Genomic DNA, 17,069 nt, shown 5'->3' with positions numbered 1-17,069 from the left:
GGACAAGGAGAGGGAGTCAAGTGTGGCTACCGAGTCAGACCCTTAGGATGCCTGGGTTATTATTCCGGGCTAGAGTGCTTTAACCTGGTGCTTCGGGGCTGGGGTTCTGGAATCAAATGCTTGGGTGCCAGTCCCGTTTCTGTCGCTTCCCGTCAGTGTGACCCTCCTCGGAGCATCAGGGGTTTTTACTTGTAGAGATCACACTACCCCTGCTATTACCAAATTAAGAACAGACAGCAAATGTGTATTGCCACGTGCTCAGGAATTGGTGGCCAATGTTATTATTTCAGAAAGAAGCAGGGCGCCTGGGGGGCTCAGTGGGTTAATCGTCTGCCTTCTGCTCAGGTTATGATCCCAGAGTTCCTGGGATGGAGCCCCGCATGGGACTCCCTGCTCAGCAGGGAGTCTGTTTCGCCCTCTGCCCCTCACCCTGCTCATGCTCTCTCTCTCTCAAATAAATAAAATCTTAAAGAAGAAGAGAGAAGCAGGCAGGACAAGCCTGGGGCTATGCATTGACCTGGAAGGTCTCTATCTCCTAGGTAAGACGGTGGGCGTAGGGCACTTGGCAACTCTTGCTGTCTTATCTTGAACAACTTCTGCTTTTAGCAATGAGAACCCCAAAGGGCACTTCCTGCTTCTGGAGAGCAGCCTTCCTGTCTATGAAAGAGTCCATTTACCCTGGAGGTGGTAGCAAAGATTCCTTAACCAAACTCTACTTAGGCTCCTCTGAACTCTTCTCAACAAGGTCTTGAGTTTGGGACTTCTGTATTCATTTCTGCATTATCCAGTTGTAGCAAGAATCCAGCTAAGTCAGTTCAGCCGGAACCCCCACCCTCGATATCTGATTGGGTTCCTGACCCTCCAGCATCCCCTAGGTGATGTCTGATCATGCTGGCCTGCCTTCAGCAAGAATCCTACTGGGTTGGTTTAGCCACAGTTTCCCCCTGATGTTTCCTCTTACTAATTTTCCATCCTCCCCCACTTGTGTTTGGAGTTAAGCCCAGTATCTCTCCCTCACTACACACCCCCTTGCATGGCCCCTGCACCCATCTCTGGTCCTGGATAAAGGCTTCCAATACCATTGTTTGACAAGTGGCATGAATAACTTTCCTGAACAGTGGTTGAGAAGGAAGTGTATTTCTCACTCTCTGTGTCTGTTGCCGTCTCTCACACAGGCTGGCTCTCTGCATGGTTGGCTTCAGCCCTCAGTAGGGCTGAATAGATTTTTGAGGGAAGCTGGACATCTTACCTCTCTTTCTCTTCCCTTCGCTTGGGCCTCCTGCCATTTTGGAGAAAACCATTGAAGAGAGTATTGAAGCTAAGGAGATTATGGCTTCTGTTATGAGGGGGATGAACTAGGGGATGGAACCAGGTGAACTAATGGGGGTTTTTGTGTGTGTGTTTTTTTTTTTTTTAAGATTTATTTATTTTTAGAGAGAGAGTGGTGGGGAGGCGCAGAGGGAAGGAATCTCAAGTGGACTCCCTGCTGAGCATGGAACCTGATGTGGGGCTTGATCCAAAATCAAGAGTCGGATGCTCAACAGCGTGAGCCACTCAGGCGCCCATGAACTAATGGTCTTTTTGTGTAAATATTCTCCACCTAAAAGAACAACTGCATCCCTCTCTTCCCTCCTTCTGCTGCATGTTTCTTCATAACACTGTCACCGCCTGTGTCATTCTATTTGTTAGCGTGTGCCAGACACAGGCCAGAAACGTGTCGATGTGTTTTATCTCACACAGGACTTAAAACCAGTCTGAGTCTACATTCAAAATTAGGAGTTTTCACCTGAACATCTAGATACCAGACTTCTTCAGCCAGACAGGCTGGCAGCACGGGGCCCGCGTCCCGTTACTCCCCACATCCCTGACACTGGCTTCCAGCAGTAGCTGCCATTGTCCCAGCACTGCTGTGTCTCTTGTGGTAGGGAGAGAATCTCCACGCTCATGTCACTTTCCTACGTGGCAGTACAAAAGACCTGAGATGGACACGTGTTTTAAGAAAAGTGGGTGAGAGCAAGTGTCTTTGTGGATAGCACGAATGTTGCAGCATGTTGGATGTGCCAACTGTCTGTGTTGAAAGGCCAGTCTTGCTTCCCTCCCTGGCCCTGGTCTGGAGTGGGTGGTGGTCTGAGGACCATGGAGAATCATGGGTCATTCCAAGGACTGGCAGTGTTTAGGGATCTGGACTGAATTATGTCTCCCCAAAAAATATGTTTGAAGCCCTAACCTTCAATGTAACTGTATTTGGAGAGAGGATCTATAGGAGGTAATTAGGTTAAATGAGGTGATAAGGTGGGGCCCTAACCTCGTTGAACTGTGGTCTTTCTAAGAAGAGGAGCCTTATTAAGGGGGATCACTCTGCCATGTGAGGACACAGGGAAATGGTAGCAGTCTGCAAGCTGGAAGAGAGCTCTCATCAGGGACTGAATCCACTGACACCTTGATCTTGGACTTCCAGCCTTCAGAACTGTGAGAAATCAATGTGTGTGGTCTAAGGCTCCCAGTCTCTGTGGTATGCTGTTATGGCAGCCTGAGCAGAACAAGACACGTGTCTTCCTTCCCAAAAGGAGCATGTGAATCTTCACCCCATTCTGAGTGATGCCTGGGCTAACCACAAACAGGAGAGTTTAGCAGATGTCATCCCCATGAGTAAGGATTTCCAAGCATGCCTGGTGGTGCTTGAATCCCCCTTCTTTCTCCACACTCCAGCCTCCTTTATTCTGGAGGCAGCTCTCCCTGGGAGGAGTGGTCATGCTTTGCAAGGCTCTTCTTACCTTCCTGCTTGTCATTTGGCCTGCTGGCTGTAGGGATAAGACAAAGTTTCAAATGCTGGGTGGTTGAGGGTGTAAACAATGGCTATCTCCTGCCTCCCTGTTAACCGACATATCCTCTCATCTGTCTCATTTAATAATGGAACCAAAACACAGGCGGACTCCAAGGAGAGATTTCCCAGCATTCACACCAAGCGCTCTTTTCCCTCATCCTTTGTGTTAATGAAAATAGTAACAATACTAATGTTTACTGACTGCTTCTAGGTTTCACCCTAGAGTGAAGTGTTTTAATGTACTAGATCGTTCAGTCCTCGTAAGTATCCTCTGGGGCACAGGTACTGTCTATCTCCATATACCACTGTCATCATGTTTGTGAATCAAGTTTGTATAAGGCTGGGCAGCAGACGTCAGTGTCTGAAGAACAAATTCTTCTCATTCATTTCTTCAGTCATTCAGCAAATATTTACTGAGCACCTCTATGAACCAAGCAGATCTGCCCAGTGTTTAGAAAATCAGAGGGTATTATGGCCCCAAGTGGCCCCCTCAAAAGATAACCTTGAGGCAGGACTAGAGTCTTCCGAGAAATCATTCAGATATTTATTCCAAGACAGGGCTCTGATTACCTGGCTGGTGTTCAGGAGAACGTTAGGGGAGTGGTTGGGGGAGCAGGCTCTGGAGTAGACCTGCCTGAGTTTGACTTGGCTTTTCCACTTTCCTGGCTGTGTGGCCTTTAGCAGGGCTGTGCCCTCTCTGAGACTCAGTTTACTCAACTAAAACGTGGGTCACAATGATATCTATACAAGAGAGTCATTGTGAAGATTTAAGTAGCACAATAAAAAAAAAAAAAATCCTGTGGACTTAGGAAGTGCTTAAAAAACATTAGCTTTGGGACCCCTGGGTGGCTCATTTGGTGAAGCGTCTGCCTTTGGCTCAGGTCATGATCCCAGGGTTCAGGGATTGAGTTCCGCATTGGGCTCCTTGCTCAGTGGGGAGCCGGCTTCTCCCTCTGCTTGCTGCTCCTCCTACTTGTCCTGTCTCTCTCTCTGACAAATAAATAAAATCTTTAAAAAAATTATAGCTTTTATTACTGGCTCATGGAGGCCTTAGGAAGAGTGTAGGGGCGCCCGGGTGGCTCAGTTGGTTGAGCAGCCAGCTCTTGGTTTCAGCTCAGATCATGATCTCAGGGTCCTGGGATCAAGGCCTGAGTCGGGCTCTGCACTCAGTGAGGAGTCTGCTTCAGGTTTCTCTCTCCCACTGCCCCTCCTCTCTCACGCTCAAATTAAAAAAAAAAAAAAAAAAAAACTTTTTAAAAAAGTGTAATAAGGGGCGCCTGGGTGGCTCAGTCGTTAAGTGTCTGCCTTTAGCTCAGGTCACCAGCCCAGGGTCCTGGGATCAAGCCCCGCATTGGGCTCCCTGCTCGGCAGGAAGCCTGCTTCTCCCTCTCTCACTCCCCCTGCTTGTGTTCCCTCTCTCTCTGTGTCTATGTCAAATAAATAAAATCTTTTTAAAAAAAAAAATGTAATAAAACACCCATTATATATCAGTTTTGGGGCATGGCAGCTCTCTGATGACTCTTAGATAATTTAGTCAAATTAGCTTAACTATTTGACTTGTATATTGAGTTTTTGTTTCTCAGTCATTTGGACAGGGAGAAATTGCTACCAAAGATGACAGCTGTTTGAGGGCTTGATTGTACAGCCTCTTTTCCCCATCACATTTATTTATTTATTTATTTTTAAAGATTTTATTTATTTGACAGAGAGAGACACAGCGAGAGAGGGAACACAAGCAGGCGGAATGGGAGAGGGAGAGGCAGGCTTCCCGCTGAGCAGGGATCCCGATGCGGGGCTTGATCCCAAGACCCTGGGATCATGACCTGAGCCAAAGGCAGACACTTAACGACTGAGCCACCCAGGCACCCCTCCCCATCACATTTAAATAATAAGAGCACATAGCTGAATCGATGCCTCATATGTGATGATGGAACTGTGTCATCAGTCTGAAGAGATCTTCCCTTCTGTCTTCAGAGAGAAGGATATGTGCGTGCTGCAAACTTCTGTGAGTATGAGGCTGCCATTTTAACTCGAACTGTTTTGTAGACTCCATAAACACTATGAAAACAAGCTACCTTATAAGTATAAATATAAATAGTGATATGTGTGTATAACTATAAATACTTTTCATTCAGACTGTGAACAATGCTTGGGGCCTTAGTGGACCCATGGACCTCTTACAGGAACTCCACGGCACCAGGTATCCATGACCCACACACTGAGACCCGGATACTCCCATCTCAGTGTGGCTCAAGGCATGAAGCTAGAGCCAGTGCTTAGGGAGCATTTGTTCTGCACTGGGCATTGTCACTAGCGCTTTACAAACATAATCTCAGGGCGCCTGGGTGGCTCAGTCGTTAAGCGTCTGCCTTCGGCTCAGGTCATGATCCCGGGGTCCTGGGATCGAGCCCCACATCGGACTCCCTGCTCCGTGGGAAGCCTGCTTCTCCCTCTCCCACTCCCCCTGCTTGTGTTCCCTCTCTCGCTGTGTCTCTCTCTTTCAAATAAATAAATAAAATCTTTAAAAAAAAAAAACAAAAAAAACCCAAACATAATCTCATCTGATCCTGTCCTTCAGCTCACTGAAGTTGCAGCTATGGCAGTCCCCATTGCACAGGTGAGGAAGGCAAGGCGTACCTAGTTAATATGTGGTTACAGCCAACAAACCAGGATTTGAAGCACTGGTTTGGGTCTATGTGAAGGCCCAAATTCATCCCGATTTACATTTGTTAAGGACTGCATGTTTGTGTCTCCCCCAAAATAGAATTAAGACCGAAATCCGAGGGGCACGTGGGTGGCTCAGTCGGTTAAGCGTCCGCCTTCAGCTCAGGTCACGATCCCAGGGTCCTGGGATTGAGCCCCGAATTGGGCTCCCTGCTCAGCGGGAACCCTGATTCTTCCTCTGCCCTTCACCCTACCTGTGATCTCTCACTCTCTCTCTCTCAAATAAATAAATAAAGTCTTAAAAAAAAAAGACTGAAATTCTAAACAAACCACAAAATCCTGAGCAAAGCTGAAATTTGTCCTTTAAATCTCTGTTGGTTGTAGTCACTGAAAATTGCCCAGACAGGAGAGGGCCAGGGCTACATCAACCAGGCCTTGGTCACTACATAGACTTGCTAATGAGCAAGTCTCTGAGGAGAAGATGCCCGGTCCCCTCAGCTAACCAGGAGGGAGTTAGAAAGGGAAAGGCGTGGCACAGCTTTGAAAATGCTGGCGTCCCCACACCTCTCCACTGCCTTACACACAACCCAGCACGCTCTGCAATCAGATCATGGTCATGCAGTCCTATAGAACCTGCTGATTTTCCCTCAGATTCTCCACCAGGCTCTTCTGTTTTCCTCCTTTTCCTTCTCCCACTTTATTTGTTCTGTCTTCTTCCTCCCCTGCTACATACTTCCTGTGACTTGTTTGAAGTTCCCCCTTGCACACCTGCTCAGTGCTCATAATAAAAACAATATTGGCTATAGTGGGAAAAATGAAACCTGAGAGAGAATGGAGAGTAGGGTGGGAAGAAAAGCTAGTGGGAAGATGGGGTAAGGTGCTAGGTCTGGGGATGCCAGAGTTGAAGGACTCATGAATCGCTGGGTCCTTAAGTCAGTGACGATGTTTATGAAGCATTTATGATATGCTAGTCGGGTAACACTCACCATGACTCTTTACCTGCTTAAAGGCCAGGCTTAGTCTCTCCCAGGCTGGACAGCAACACCAGGAACTGTCTGTCTAGTTTACCTCCTGTTCAGGTGCCCGCTTGGTACAAAGCAGAGCCCAATAAATATTGTTTAAATTAACAAATAAAAGAAATAAGCAATTGGTACCCAAGATGCCCAAAGCAAGTAACTTTCTTTTTTTTTTTTTTTAAAGATTTTATTTATTTATTTGAGAGAGAGAGAATGAGAGAGAGCACATGAGAGGGGGGAGGGTCCGAGGGAGAAGCAGGCTCCCTGCCGAGCAGGGAGCCCGATGCGGGACTCGATCCCGGGACTCCAGGATCATGACCTGAGCCGAAGGCAGTCGCTTAACCAACTGAGCCACCCAGGCGCCCAAGCAAGTAACTTTCTGTGTCTTCATTAACTAGTCTCTAAAATTAAGGAGGTGGACTAGGACAGATGCCTGGGTTCCAACCTCATCGCACACTTACTGAGTATGTGTGACCTCGGGCAGGTCATTGAACCTCTGTGTGTCTCCTTTCCTCATCTATAAAATATTGCTAAAAGTACCTACCTCCCATGGTTGTTTGAAAGATGAATTGTTAATAATTGGAAAGTACTTAGAACAGAGCCTGGTACGTACAAAGTACCATGTAAGTAGAAATGTAAATTCACAAATCCCTTCCCACAGTGTACTTTTCTCAGGCCAGGGGAGGGCGGATGGAAAGGACGCGGGGAGGATGGCCCATAACCTGCGAAGCCGCGAAACCCTCGCCTGCTCACTGAAGCTGCCAAGACTACCTTACCCACAATGCCTCCCGTGGGCCCGCCCACGCGGTCTCGCTCTCATCCCCTTACAGCTGGTCGGCCAGCCGTTCAAGAACTACGTTGCCCACAATGCCCCCCGTTGACCGGCATATCCCGGCTCATTCCCACACTCGACAGCCAGCTCGGCCAATGGGACGAGGACTATATTACCCACAGTGCTCCGGTGGGCCCGCCCACAGCGGGCTGAGCCCATGGCTCGCTAGGACCGGTCTGGTGTGTTTGTTCTGAGGGTTTGTCGGTCTCGTCGTGGACAGCTTGCCGCCTGTACCGCCGCGCCTACGGTCCTGCTTCCAGCCCGGCCTGCCGCGCTGCCGGTGAGTGCGGGCTCGGGGTCCCGGCTCGAGCTTCCATCCCGCGGCCCGCGTCAGAGCCCGGGTTCGTGCTCGGTCTGGGCCACCGCTCACCCTCCACCTGAGGACGAGACCGGGGAACGCAGCCCGGCCGGGGACTCCCAACCCTCCCAGCACCCTGGAGTTGGAGAGGCCATGGTGACCATCCAGGCGGGGGTACCCGGCGGGCCTTCGAGGCTTGCCGAGCCCAAAATCGGGGGTCAGGTCGTGACAGAATCCGCGTCCTCCTGGGCAGAGGGGGCCCTGGTTCTCACCGTATTTCCAAAGGGACCCCAGCCCAAACGGGCCTACCGTGATAATGAAAACCGCATTTCTCGAACTCTGACCCCGTTCCAGGCAATGCGGAAAACCCTTTCCAAAAATCGGTTTAGGGGCGCCTGGGTGGCTCAGTCGTTAAGCGTCTGCCTTTGGCTCGGGTCATGATCCCAGGGTCCTGGGATCTAGCGCCGCATCGGGCTCCCTGCTCAGCGGGAAGCCTGCTTCTCCCTCTCCCACTCCCCCTGCTTGTGTTTCTGCTCTCTCTGTGTCTCTCTCTGTCAAATAAATAAAATCTTTTTTTTAAAAAAATCGGTTTAGTCCTCTCAGCAGCCTGTGTAGGGATATCATTCTCTCTACTTTTTGTTTTGTTTTGCTTTTTTAAGATTTTATTTCTTTGACAGGGAGAGAGAGAGCAGGAGCAGGAACACAAGCAGGGGGATTGGGAGGGGAAAAGCAGGCTTCCTGCTGAACAGAGAGCCGGATGTGGGGCTCCATCCCAGGACCTTGGGATCATGACCTGAGCAAACACAACAACTGAGCCACCCAGGTGCCCCTCTCTCTACTTTTTGAATGAGGAACCAAGGCCTCGAGATGCCCGGGAATTAGCATGAGGGTAGCAGCAAGAATGCCTTGATTTACCGCAGTCCTTTTCTTTTGCCAATGAGGGTGAGTTGGCTCTGGGGCAAGAGCAGGGCCTTATGGGTAAATGTTTATCTAGCCCTAACACTGCACCCAAATGATTTATTGTTTCTCCACAGAGCCCTGCAAACATCATTTCCAGTGTCTGGCCAGAAGTATAGGGAGAGACAAGTTTGAGCCCTGAGGCACAAGAAAGCAAGACCTGCCCCAGACAATGGCAGCCACACCTGGTCTCCAGCCTCCACCACCCCTGGAGCAAGACGAGATCCTGATCGTGAAGGTGGAGGAGGATTTCTGCTGGGAAGAGGAGCCCTCCCTGGAGTCGGAAGACCCCAGCCCTGAGACGTTTCGCCAGCTCTTCCGGCTCTTTTGTTACCAGGAGGTGGCCGGGCCCCGGGAGGCCCTGAGCCGCCTCTGGGAGCTCTGCTGCCGCTGGCTGCGGCCTGAACTGCGCACCAAGGAGCAGATCCTGGAGCTGCTGGTGCTGGAGCAGTTCCTGATGGTGCTGCCAGGGGAGATCCAGGCCCGGGTGCGGGAGCAGCAGCCGGAGAGTGGTGAGGAGGCCGTGGTCCTCGTGGAAGGGCTGCAGCGGGAGCCCAGGAAACAGAGGCAGCGGGTGAGGTGGGGGGCAATTTGGCCTTGAGGTGAGGAAACGGGGCCCCCAAGACCTCAGGGCCCTGCTCCTGAGGTCTGCATTTGGAAATCCCTTGGGCTCTGGAGCCATGGCCTGCCTTGGTCACTGTGGGTGGGGGGATTGGGGCTGCCTGCTCCTGTGAATTGAAGAAGACACTGCAAAGTATTTCTCAGCCTGGGCCAATGGGTGTAAACCCGTTGACTGAGCACATGTAGCCCCACTAGCCCTCTCTGAGCTGTGTGGGTTGTTTCGTTAACATCATCCCAGTGGAGGCCAGACACAGGTTTTGATGGGAGGGAGGCTGGAGACCTTCCCAGGCAGGGCCCTGGGCATTGACGAGATCCCAAAATGAGGAGCACTAGGAAGAAAAAGCAGGGGCTGGTGGGTGCTCTGCTTAGAGCCCCCACATGTCCCCAGCCTCTCTGGAGCTGTGTCATCCCATGCAGTGGTGACCAGCCACATATGATTTGTTTTTTAAAGATTTTATTTATTTATTTATTTATTTATTTATTTATTTGACAGCGAGAGAGGGAACACAAGCAGGGGGAGAGGGAGAGGGAGAAGCAGGCCTCCCACCAAGCAGGGAGCCCGATGTGGGGCTCGATTCCAGGATCCTGGGATCATGACCTGAGCCGAAGGCAGCCGCTTAACCGACTGAGGCACTCAGGCGCCTCTCACATCTGATTTTTTTAAATTAAAACTAAATAAAACGTCAGATGTAGTTCCTAAGTCACACCGGCCCCATTTCAAGGGCGCAGTCGTCAGATGTCGTCAGGGGTCACTGTACTGGGTACTAGACAGTGAAGACATAGGACACTTTGTTGTCATGGAAGGTTCTGTGGACAGCACTGCTCTAGGGCACATTCCCAGCTTCTAACAGAATTTGAGGAGTGGGAAGTCTTACAAATTCCTCTTGCTTAGATTAGATTAGTTTTCCAGGTTAAATATTTGGCAGATATGGACAGGTGGCCTTTCTCCCTGTGTTAGTGCCATTGACCACATACTTTTCTTTTTGTCCAGCAGGATAGACACATCCCCCCAAACTTGATCACAGTATGAGTTGATTGCAGTAAGCAAATCCTGCTATCTTGGTGGCCAGTAAGAACTCAGGATCCTTTCCCAGCCCCTCCAGCCTTGGCATTGGGGTTCTTAGCATGGCTTCCCTCTGTCTCTGTGCACCCCATAACCTCTGGGGACTGTCTCCTCTTAGAGGTGTGCAATGTTGAGCCTGACACAGGGGTCCCTGGTGCTGGTTTCACAGTTTCCTGGGGATGTTCCTTGTCCTAAATACTGTTGCAGAGGTCAGTAAACTGAGACCCAAGTTCATCCTATTCACCTTCTCTGGAATTGGGAATTAGATTGTTTCAGAGCACTTGTAGGTGACTTCAAAAAGCATAGCACATGCAATAGTGCGAACTTCTGAAATGAGACCTGATTCAGGGTCCTCCTGGCCCAGGTCTATAGGGAGTACCGAGGAAGGAAGGGTAAGAGTGTGACAATGACACCAGGACAGTGTGATGGGGAGAGACCGGGGAGACTCACTCAGGGACAGAGCAGGTCTCACTTTGTCCCAATTGGGAGCCTGACCTCTTCCCAGCTCACATTCCTTCTCCCAGCGTGTCTGGAGGGAAGATTGTGTGGCATGTGGAGGGCCATGGGGGCAGGCAGGGGGAGGAAGCCCTGGGCGTGGGGGAGGTGAGGCACAGCTGGTCAGAGCCTGGGAACAGGAGGATGGCCAGGGGTGCCTGAGACAGGAGTGGTTGGGAACCTTGTGGGTTTTCTCCCAACCTTCTGGGAGCTGGTGGGCAGATCTCTGTCTGCATTCAGGGCCTGGAGGTGCTCCCTGATGATGCACTGTCCCACGGGACAGGAGAACAGTGCTTGAAACACCAAGTAGAGGCCAGACCAGAGGAGCTGTCTCTGGAGGAAGGGTCTGGATGCTCCAGCCAGCAGGCCCCAGCCCAGCGGAGCCACAGACCAAAGAGGGGTGAGTAGCCATCCCTCTAGATGAAAGAAGCTCTTTAGGGGAAGGAGGCAGAGGGAAAGGGGTGTCACAGGAGGCTGGGCCTCTGTGCACGTGGGAAGGACACGTTCTTACCTGGGAGCTGAGCATAGATGGGGAGTAGTTACACCTGTCTGGGCTTTGCTACCGTGTGCATGGGTGGGCTGTGTGGCCTTCTCCGGCAACTCTGTGCTTTTTCCCCAGGCCCAGCGGCCTCCCAGCCTCAGGAGACGGCGGCATCGGCCACGTCCTTCACTTCATCCTGGTCCCGGGTGAGTGGGTGTTCCTGATCTGCAGCATCCCTGTGTGTCCCCTGCCTCTGTTATGGGAACACTTCTCTCCCGTGCCAGGTCCAGCTCTCAGAGCTGTTCCTTCGTGGAATGACCCCTTTACCCCAACTTTCTCCTCCCGAAAGTCTTCTCTTAGATGCCATCCGGGTATTAGGTGTATCCTAGAGGATTCTGGGGCTTAATGGTGAGTTGGGGCAATTGCTTCAAACCCAGCTGGGCACTAGACTCTGGGTAAAAATATAGATTCCTCCCCCAGCCCAGGCCTGGAATTGGAGTCTCCTTTGCTTGTTTGTTTAAATAACAGCTTTATTGAGGGGCGCCTGGGTGGCTCAGTTGGTTAAGCATCCGACTCTTGATTTCGGCTCAGGTCATGATCTCAGGTTCATGAGATCAAGCCCTATATCAGGCTCTGTGCTCAATGGGGAATCTGCTTGAGATTCTCTTTCCCTCCCTCTGCTCCTTCACCTGCTCATGCTCACTCTCACTCTTTCTTTTTTTTTCTTTTAAGATTTTATTTATTTATTTGGCAGAGAGAGAAAGAGAGGGAACACAAGCAGGGGGAGTCGCAGGCAGAGGGAGAGGGAGAAGCAGGCTTCCCACAGAGCAGGGGGAGCCCGATGTGGGACTCAATCCCAGGACCCCGGGATCATGACCTGAGCTGAAGGCAGTCGCCTAACCCTCCCTCTTTCTAAAATAAATAAATAAATCTTATTTAAAAATAACAGCTTTATTGAGGTATAATTCACATACCACGCAGCTTAGCTATTTAGAGTACATAGCGTTTAGCGTATTTATAGAGTTATGCAACCATCATCACAGTCCTCAAAACATTTTCCTCCCCAGGACACCCCATACCTATTAGTAGCACCCCCCCATTCCCCCTTTCCCAGCCCATGGCAACCTACTTTCTGTCTCTACGGATTTGTCTCTTCTAGACATTGTTTGCTTGGGTTTTAATCTGCTGCTCAGGTCATTCTGGTGCCAGATTTGGAACGACTGGACTACAGGCATCCTGAAGTTCCCAAGACACCGTTCCCCACCCGCCCCGGGTCCCAGGGCTGGTTCAGCTGAGGCAGGGCATGCCTGACTTGTCCCCTGGGAAACGTGGGCCCCGGTGGCTGAGCATGCAGTGGAACCAGCTGTTCCAGACAGTGAATCTGTCCACACTGTCTCTGGCCCAGCAGCAGTGGGACAGGGTGGTGGTGATGGTGTCCTCCCAGGGAGCAGGATTCAGCCGTTCTGTGAGCGGAGCCTGAGGAGGAGGGGTAGACAACAGCATATGGAGAGGGAAAGTGTTGGAGAGAGGAAGTGGGGGGAGGCAAAGCAGGACCCGCCCTTGTGATACAGGTGGAGGGGGTGGGCGAGCCCACCAGTCTGGCCCACGTGACGGAGCTGTGGCATAGGACTGAGTGGCTTGCATTCCAGCAGGTGCCAGTGACCTTGGAGGACATGGCGGCGTACCTGTCCCAGGAGGAGTGGGAGTGCATGGACCCGGCTCAGCGGGACTGCAGCTGGGACGTGCTGCCGGAACACGGGGGTAACATGCAGAGAGACCCTGGCCACTGCTCATCAGTGGCATGTCTGAAGTGGGCCGGTCTCAGGGAGGGTGGCTCCTTCCCTTAGGCTGGCTCTGGCCAGCTTGGCATTTCCCAATAGTTGTATGTGAGCCTCAGGCACCCTAGGCCCAGCATATCCCTGCTCTGTATCTCCCATGTCTCCGCACCACTTACAAAAGCCAGTTCAACAGTTCTCAGGCTGCAGTGGCCCGAGGAATCACTGGGGAGCATGTTGAAATAAGAACTCACACCCTGTTGCTTGGTGGGTTCAGTGGGCCAGGGGTGTTCACTGGAGAGTCCGCTCAGCAACCAGCTGAGTGCAGCCTGCACAGCCAAGGTTGCTGGTGACCCGTCAGGGGCCCAGCTGCAGTGGGAAGAGTATGGCTGCTCACCTTACCCCAGGCAGGTGCCCACAGATGTCCTGGGTTCCTTATTCTTTTGTTCCTTCACGCACATGGTTGGTCCAGTTTGACCTTGGCCTCTGTGCTGCCCACAGCCCCCGTGGGTAGAGCTGCTTCTGGCAAGGCCTTGGCCATCCACAGCCTCTCCTTAACCCACCAGCCCCAGTTCACCACCCAACACTATTCCTTCTGCTCTTCCCGCTCAGCTCATCTTGACACTCCAGATACCCATTCACTCCCTGAAACAGGTTCTGAAGGAATTGAGATGCTTCTTTGTATCAGTTGGGTTTCTTCAGACAGACAAAACCAATAGTGTATATGTGTGTGTGTGTGTGTTTGTGTGTAAGTTAAGACATTTATTTTAAGGAATTGGCTCATAGGATTGTGGATGCTGACAAGCCTAAAATCGTAGGACAGGCCCGCAGGCTAGAAATTCGAATGAGAGTTGATGTTGCAGTCCTGAGTCTGATATCTGCAGGCCACCCAGCTGACTGGAAACCCAGGCAGGATTTGTGTATTACAGTCTCGAGGCAGAATTCCTTCTCTGGGGGAGGCACCTGGGTGGCTCAGTTGGTTAAGTGTCCAACTTGATTTCAGCTCAGGTCATGATCTCAGAGTTGTGAGATCAAGGCCTGCAAGGGGCTCCATGCCGGAAAAGAAGCCTGCTTAGGATTCTGTCTCTCCCTCTGCCCCTCCCTGGGAAACCTCAGGTCCTGCTCTTAAGGCCTTCAACTGACTAGATGAGGCCCACCCACAGTGTGGAGGGTGATCTGCTTTATTTACAGTCAGCTGATTGTAGATGTTAAGCAGATCTACAGATGACATCCTGAGAGGTTATTTAGCCTGGCTGTGGTACCACTGTTTAGTTAAACACCAAAACACTGTTGACATTGGGGCTGTAGAATTCTCTGTTATGATGCCATCTAGTGAGCTATAGGATGTTCACCAGCATCCCTGGCTTCCACCCACTAGATGCCATTTGCAACATTCTTCTCCCCAGTTGTGACAACCAAAAATGTCTTAAGACATTGCCAAGTGCCCTCTGAAGGCCACCATTGCCCCTGGGTAAGAACCCCTGGCCTAGAGGTTATGAGCCCAGACTCCAGAGCCCGTCCTGTAACTTACTAGCCCAGTGACTCTGGGTAAGTTCCTCAACGTCCTCATCTTAACAATGGGACAGTAACGGCACGCACTTCACTGGCGTTGTGAGGGTTTCACGAGCTGCTGGCCGTGGTTCATTATCTCTGTTCAGGGTCTGACACTCCCCTGCTAAGTGCTCTGAGGCTCGCTCTCATGTTCCTCAGATGGGACAGCCGCCCAGCCTCTGCCTTCTTATTGGAAGCCTCCCCTCTCCCTGTGAAGGCCTCACGGACTGTGTTTTCTGTGTCCCAGGGCTTGGGCCGCAACTTGAGGATGGACAGGACACCCTGGAGGACGTGTCAATGGGAAGGGAGCGGGACCGAGAGCTGGTCAGGGGCATGGCCGGGACTGAGCAGCCTCTGGAAAGAGGAGGACCGCGACGAGTCGAAAAGCCGTACACATGCCCCGAGTGCGGCAAAGGCTTTAGCAAAACGTCCCACTTGACCAAGCACCAGCGCACGCACACCGGGGAGCGGCCCTACAAGTGTCAGGTGTGCGGGAAGGGCTTCAGTGACCGCTCCAACTTCAGCACGCACCAGAGGGTCCACACGGGCGAGAAGCCCTACGTGTGCGCCGAGTGCGGCAAACGCTTCAGCCAGAGCTCCAGCCTGGTCATCCACCGCCGGACGCACACTGGGGAGCGGCCTTACGCCTGTGCCGAGTGTGGGAAGCGCTTCAGCAACAGCTCCCACTTCAGCGCGCACCGGAGGACACATGCGGGCGAGAAGCCCTTCGTGTGCCAGGCCTGTGGCAGGGGCTTCCGCCGGGGCACAGACCTGCACAAACACCAGCGGACCCACAGCGGCGAGCAGCGCCTGCCAGGCCTGCAGAGCCCCACGGCGCGGCTCCAGGAGGCCCCCGGGCTGAAGCCCAGCCACCACTCGTTGAGCTGCCCACCTCCGGAGTCCCATTCAGAATTTCGAGGTCAGAGTTCATGAAGCTGCTGGTTACTGTCTCGGAACTAGAACCCTAATCTGAAGGCATTTCAGACTGACCCCGTTTGCTCCTGGTGGGGGCCCAGCCGATGGCTGCGGGACATTTCAGGTGCCCAGGCCGAGGGAAGAATCCGGGCACTGAGTTCAGCAGTGGTTGGACATGCAGCAGGTGGACCTGGGTCCTGGGGCCGCCGTCCAGGTGACCACAGCCTGGGTGGCTCACCACCCCCAGGGATGGATTCTCACCGTTTAGGAGGCCAGAAGGCCAAACCCAAGATGTGGGCAGGGCTGCTTCCTTCTGGAGGCCCTGATGGGAGAGACTGTCCCACGCCTCTCTCATGGCTTCTGGTGTTCCTGGCGTCCCTGGTGTTCTTGGCTTGTGGCCACATCGCTCCCGCCTCTGCCTCTGCTCTGGTGTCCTCTTCTAAGGGCACAGTTATTCGATTTAGGGCCCCCGATCCAGAATGACCTCATCTCAATTACATCTGCATAGACCTTGTTTCCAAATAAGGGCACATGCTGAGGTTGTGGGTGGACGTGAAGCCGGGGACGGTTATCAGCCCACTTCAGGGAAGCCTCCAAAGCTCCAGTTCCTTGCAGCGTTAACATACCCCAGCCTTCCCTGGCCTCCCACCTTCCCCTCCAGCCTTGCCACACCCAGTATGTAGCCTGTGGGGGCTTTTTCTGTATCCCTGTGGTGTCAGCGGGGCAGTGGGGTGAGGTGGGGGTCGCCTTCATAGATCCATGGCTGTTCTAAAGGATGAATGCCTGGTGTGGGAACGCTTCCCTGATACCCCATCTTCCAGCCTCCCCGGCCCATGAGGAAGCCTGTGGATTGGACCAGCCTTGCCATCTGTCCCCAGGGCAGGAGTCCAGGGTTGCCTTTGCTCCAGCCCCAAGTGGCCAGGCCAGAGGCAGCCTTGGCTGCCCCACTTGGTCTTTCTGATCTGTTCACATCCACTGTGTCCTGGGCAGCTGAGGGGAGCGGTAGAGAGTCCTGGTTTCATTTCGTCATCACTGGAGTCTTGGAGCAGCTGCTAAAACCTCTTGGTTCTGGAACATTCCATGCAGGGAGTGTGGCAGTTTCCCATGGTGGGGTTGCCTTGGGCCTCATGCTGTGCTCCATTCTGTTGGTCACCCAATCACTGTAGGTATTTTCCACCTTTCAGCATAACCCATGTTCCAGGGTGCGTGATCTGTTCTTGGTTCCCTTAATAAAGTCGGTTCCTCTGGCCTCGTGTGCTCTGCCTGGTGTGTTCTCCAGAGAAGGGGGCCACTCAGTTGAAGCATGGTTTGACCTTCTAGGCCAGCTTCCAGGGCTCTTGAGCACGCCTGGCTTTGCCGACCACTCTCCTTCCCTATGCGGCCGTGAGTCTGCGGGCTCACTTCTGTCATGTCCAGGCTGGTGCTGGAGGCCACCGGCTGCCCACTTCCTGGCCTGGGACCTGGGCCCATTAGTACCTGTTCCAGACTATTCTCTCACACAGTCCTAGGACATAGGGCTTTTGTGACTCTCCTTTTATAGATGGGAAACTGAGGTCCTGAGTGCTTCCAGCACCTTG

At 52.3% G+C, this 17,069-nt stretch overlaps 1 protein-coding gene across 2 annotated transcripts; it reads left to right on the top strand.

Moving 5' to 3' along the window:
- The first annotated feature begins 7,409 nt into the window (after positions 1–7,409).
- Positions 7,410–17,027, top strand: ZNF500 (zinc finger protein 500). Of its 2 annotated transcripts, none has more exons than XM_045874843.3 (6): positions 7,410–7,616; positions 8,669–9,165; positions 11,011–11,170; positions 11,390–11,457; positions 12,904–13,012; positions 14,825–17,027. In XM_045874843.3, exons 2-6 carry the CDS (start codon positions 8,764–8,766, stop codon positions 15,508–15,510), a joined length of 1,425 nt encoding a protein of 474 aa, XP_045730799.2. In that variant the 5' UTR covers positions 7,410–7,616; positions 8,669–8,763; the 3' UTR covers positions 15,511–17,027. The 2 variants fall into 2 exon arrangements, with proteins under 2 accessions (XP_045730799.2, XP_045730798.2); XM_045874842.3 differs by having other exon boundaries at positions 7,411–7,616; positions 12,901–13,012.
- Positions 17,028–17,069: the final 42 nt, after the last annotated feature.

This window comes from Mirounga angustirostris, unplaced genomic scaffold (genome assembly GCF_029215605.1).
Source record: "Mirounga angustirostris isolate CCGP_5_RB_7025 unplaced genomic scaffold, mMirAng1.0.hap1 SCAF_5, whole genome shotgun sequence".
Classification (NCBI taxonomy): domain Eukaryota; kingdom Metazoa; phylum Chordata; class Mammalia; order Carnivora; family Phocidae; genus Mirounga; species Mirounga angustirostris.
The sequence above is the reverse complement of the archived record's forward strand: the minus strand, read 5'-3'. Positions and strand labels throughout refer to the sequence as shown.